Source organism: Aquarana catesbeiana, linkage group LG12 (assembly GCF_042186555.1).
Source record: "Aquarana catesbeiana isolate 2022-GZ linkage group LG12, ASM4218655v1, whole genome shotgun sequence".
NCBI lineage: Eukaryota > Metazoa > Chordata > Amphibia > Anura > Ranidae > Aquarana > Aquarana catesbeiana.
In genome coordinates, this window is record NC_133335.1 from 202,154,873 (window position 1) to 202,159,503 (window position 4,631).

At 52.6% G+C, this 4,631-nt stretch overlaps 1 protein-coding gene across 1 annotated transcript in view; it reads right to left on the reverse strand.

The window, feature by feature from the left end:
* Positions 1-4,174, reverse strand: part of SRSF6 (serine and arginine rich splicing factor 6) — a 21,517-nt gene extending 17,343 nt beyond the window's left edge. The window contains 1 exon segment of the mRNA XM_073606501.1: positions 3,995-4,174. Coding sequence (XP_073462602.1) covers positions 3,995-4,101 — 107 coding nt within the window. The 5' untranslated portion in view covers positions 4,102-4,174.
* Between the last annotated feature and the right edge of the window lie 457 nt (positions 4,175-4,631).

Consider the following 4,631-nt stretch of genomic DNA (forward strand, 5'->3'; position numbering starts at 1 on the left):
CCCCCCGTGACAGAATGAGTTTGTCCAAAGATACACAGCACAGCTTATCCATGCCACTTGCTTCCTCCTAACAGGATTTGACTGACATCCCACTGCTTAGAATCTCCAGTGAGACCAGGAGTAGGGATGAGCTGTGCAGATTGGATTCAGGTAAGTGTTCGGTGAGAGGGAGAAACTCCTATTGGAGCGTTTTGTACCTTAATGCAGGGAATAGGGGAAGTATCACTTTGAGGCCTCCTCCCTTACTCATTAAAGCGGAGTCCCACCCAAAACTGGAACTTCCACTCCTCTGTCTCCTCTCCCCCTCCAGTGCCACAATTGGAACCTTTCGAGGGGAGGGGGTGACAGGATACCTGCGTCATAAGTATCCTGTTCCAACTTCCGGGAGGCCGGGCCGCAGCCCGTGACATCACTGCAGGGCTCCTCCTCCTCTCCCTGACGAAAGGCCAGTAGGAGAGAGGAGCAGGGCCTCGCGCATGTGCAGTAGGGTTCTCGGTGTCTTGTCGAATACAGTCCCCTATCCAGAAGTGTCCGCCCTGTACTGCGCAGTACGGAGGACAAACGAGACGCCGAAAGTCTCCGAAGTTCAACAGCTGATCGTCAGCTGCGCATTTATTCTTACCCTATGTCCAGGATCATTCCCTACTATCCAAGTGGACATAGAGTCAGAATAAATAGTTGCCGAGCGCAGCGAGGCCGTGCCCGAAGCGTGGCGAGCGAAGCGAGCCCGCGAGGGGCCCTCTTACACAGCCATCGCTAACAGGTGCCCGAGCGCCGTGTACAGCTGATGGTCAGCTGATCAACTTCGGACATTTTCGGCATCTCCTGCTGCTCCGTACTACGCAGGCGCTGCGCCTGCGCAGTACGGGGCGGACACTATCTGATAGGAGGACACTATATGTCAGAACACCGGCATGAAGCCGTAAGGCTACACTGCGGGGTACCCTTACCCGCAATGGCGGCAGCACCCGACTGCTGATGGAAACATTGCTGGACACCAAAACAGGACAGGTAAATGTCCTATTGTTAAAAGCCAGCAGCTGCAGTATGTGTAACTGCTGGCTTTTAATTTTTTTTTTTTTTTGGGGGGGGGGGGACACCACTTCAAACTGCACTTTTTTTTACGGGGGGGGGGGGGGGGGGGGGGGGGATACCTAATTTGGACAGCAGCAACCACCAGAGTAGCTGTGATCACACACTAACTGCAGGCTTTGATTAATCAGAGCGGAGAAATGCCAGGGAGTGGGAGTTTTTTCTTTTGGTGCGTGTATCACGTTCAGCGTCCTCAACTAGTTGCAGAGCTAAACCAACAGCAAGAAATGGTGTCACATTTGGCACCTTTCAGGGGGGAGGGTGGTGCAGATACCTGTATAATACAGGTATTTGCACGCACTTCCGGGAATAGACTCCTGCGGGAGTCTACGCCCCTTCCCGCACCCCCTCCTCCGTGTCAGCTGAGAAGCACATGGGTCCCAGAGACAGCAGGGACCATCCAGTTTGCGCAGAGTGACTCGCGCATGTGCAGTAGGGAACCGGGAAGTGAAGCCACAATGCTTCACTTCCTGATTCCCTCACCGAGGATGGCGGCGGTAGCAGCCGAGCGAAATTTTTAAAAGTCAGCAGCTGCAGTATTTGTAGCTGCTGGCTTTTAATCTTTTTTTTTTGGTGGAGCTCTGCTTTAGGCAAAGGAAATGGAGGGTCTGACTAGTTACTGCTTAGGAACTGCATGATGGTCCCAAGAATGTGTGCTTCATGTTAACTATACTGTATGAAAACACACAAGCAGTAAAGAGGACCCAAACCAAATTAATTCATCATCATACAGTCTGCTAATGACTTCACTGACAATGTTGCACGTTATGCAACAGCATTCCATAGACTGATGGAATACACATTATGAATCCTAGGAGGCTGCAGGGTATTCTACAGTGCATGTGCTGCACCATTAGGGGGACTTTGGGGGCACCATCATGGGACTGGCAGCAAGAATGTGGAAGAGGACCACCCCCCCACCCCGGGGCGCACTACTGTGGCTCCCTAGCAATGTTTTCATATTCACATCGCACACGTTCCCGGTATAAGCTCTAAAGGTCGGGTGCTGCAGCAACAACCAGCTGGATACTAGGTCAAGTCACAGTGTAGATATTTGCCAGCACACCAAGGATCAGCACAAGGTGGCGTCCAAACGGTTTAGTTTATTGCATGATAACAACACAAAGTGGTGCAACGTTTCGGAGTCACGCAGGACCCCTTCGTCATCACTTGCCTGACGAAGGGGTCCTGCATGACTCCGAAACGTTGCACCTCTTTGTGTTGTGATCATGCAATAAACTAAACCGTTTGGACGCCACCTTGTGCTGATCCTTGGTGTGCTGGCAAATATCTACACTGTGGCTCCCTAGAGATCCTAGCTTTCATCAGGGTCCCCAGCAGGGAGTACCTCCCACCTCCGTGTATCAGGGCTCCAGAGTTCCTCTCACCTATGTGTATCAGGGTCCCCAGCAGAGTCCAAAAAAAAGAGGGTGCAACGATCTAGTGCATTATCCTAAAACCAATCGCTTTATTGATATAAAAAGTAGTATACTCACAAAATGACAATAAAATCAAGTTCACCACACAGCATCATCCCATCCACAGCACATCATACCACGTGGCAGGAGAAGATAAAGCTCCAATAGGCTAACGCGTTTTGAGGGCTAGCCTTTTCCTCAGAACCATCAGCGTCCCCATCAGCCAGGGCTCTGAGGAAGAGGCTAGCCCTCAAAACGCGTTAGCCTATTGGAGCTTTATCTTCTCCTGCCATGTGGTATGATGTGCTGTGGATGCGATGATGCTGTGCTATGTGGTGAACTTGATTTTATTGTCATTTTGTGAAATACTACTTTTTCTATCAAAGTGATGTTTTTTAAGGATAATGCACTAGGTCGGTGCACCCGCTCTATTTTGTGTGGTTCCAGACTTCCCCAATCTTATGAGGGCAGCAAGACGAGAGCCATCTATACCAGCCAGGATGGAGGTTCAGTCTACTTTCATTGTGAGGGCCCACTCCCAAACACAGGAGATTCTTGTATCTATTTGTTCCCCAGCAGAGTCCCCCTCAGATCAGCGGCGCCCCCCCCCATCCCTCAAATCAGCGGCTTGTTCCCCCCCCCCATATCCGCGGCGTGTGTCCCCCCCCCATATCCGCGGCGTGTCCCCCCCTCATATCCCTCAGATCAGCGGCGTGTCCCCCCCCCCCCATATCCCTCAGATCAGCGGCGTGTCCCCCCCCCATATCCCTCAGATCAGCGGCGTGTCCCCCCCCCATATCCCTCAGATCAGCGGCATGTCCCCCCCCCATATCCCTCAGATCAGCGGCGTGTCCCCCCCCCCATATCCCTCAGATCAGCGGCGTGTCCCCCCCCCCCATATCCCTCAGATCAGCGGCGTGTCCCCCCCCCCCATATCCCTCAGATCAGCGTCTACATGGGTCATGGGTTTTACTATACTGTCCATCTATAGAGATAAGCAGACAGCCCTCCAGCCATGCTGCTCATGGATGAATAGAGAGCAGTAATAGGACAGCTCAGCCCTCCAATCTCTGACACTGTATGACTGCAGCACCAAACACAGCACACACTCCTCCACTGAGCACAGACTGACTAGGCCGCACTCCGAGCCCGGCCTGAATGTACGCGATCCTCACTCATCTCTATGGACAGAATGGATTATAAACACTCTGCAGTCGAGCGGGCCTCGGCGCGGTGCATTGTGGGAGGTCCTCCGCACGTGCCCGCACTGAGAGGACGGTGACGTCACGGCGGAGCACAATGGCCTCCATTTTGAGCGGATAACCGACCGCAGATCATGGCTCCCCTCACACCGACCACCGCCTGATCCTCCACCTCGCCGTCCCTTCTTCCGTCACAAAATGGCCGAACACGTGCAGACAGGCGCGCGAGAGGCCGCACACCTCAACCACCCCATCCCCCCGCAGAGTACAGTCCCGTCTCACCCGTTCTTTAGGTCCACTTCCAGCAGCTTCCCGTAGCCTCCGAAGAACCTCTGGATGTCTTTCTCCCGAACATGATAGCTGAGTCTCCCGATATAAACACGCGGCATGGCGACACAAAAAGAAGAAGATGGCGGCCTCAGCTCCACAGCAGAGTGACGCGACAAAGGCGGGAGGGAGTCTTTATAAACTACGGGGGCGTGTCCGGGGAGGGGGCGGAGAATGTCCTGCCGGGAGAACGAGAGCGAGATTTTCTGTCCCCGCCCACCTCCTGTGTGTGGACACGTGGACGGCGATAGTTGTGTGTTGGGGGCGGGGAGGGGGTTTGTATTCCCGGGACCTCCTCCTCATACATGGATCAGATTCCTGCAAATCACCGATCCCTATCCATATCCTTCCCTATGTTATCATTCATGTGACCCACATTCACCAACCATACCGCCCAGAACGAGGGATGAGGGACACCTATTATAAAAAGTATACAGGCATAGGACACACCCCCTTAAAAGGAGAATTATATATAAAAAAAAAGAGTTAAAGCCACAAGTGCTGTTTTTTTTTAATCATTACTATTCCTTTAAACCAGCTATTGAATTTTACAAATGCAGCCATTTAGAATTTAGATGAAAGGTTTAGCGCT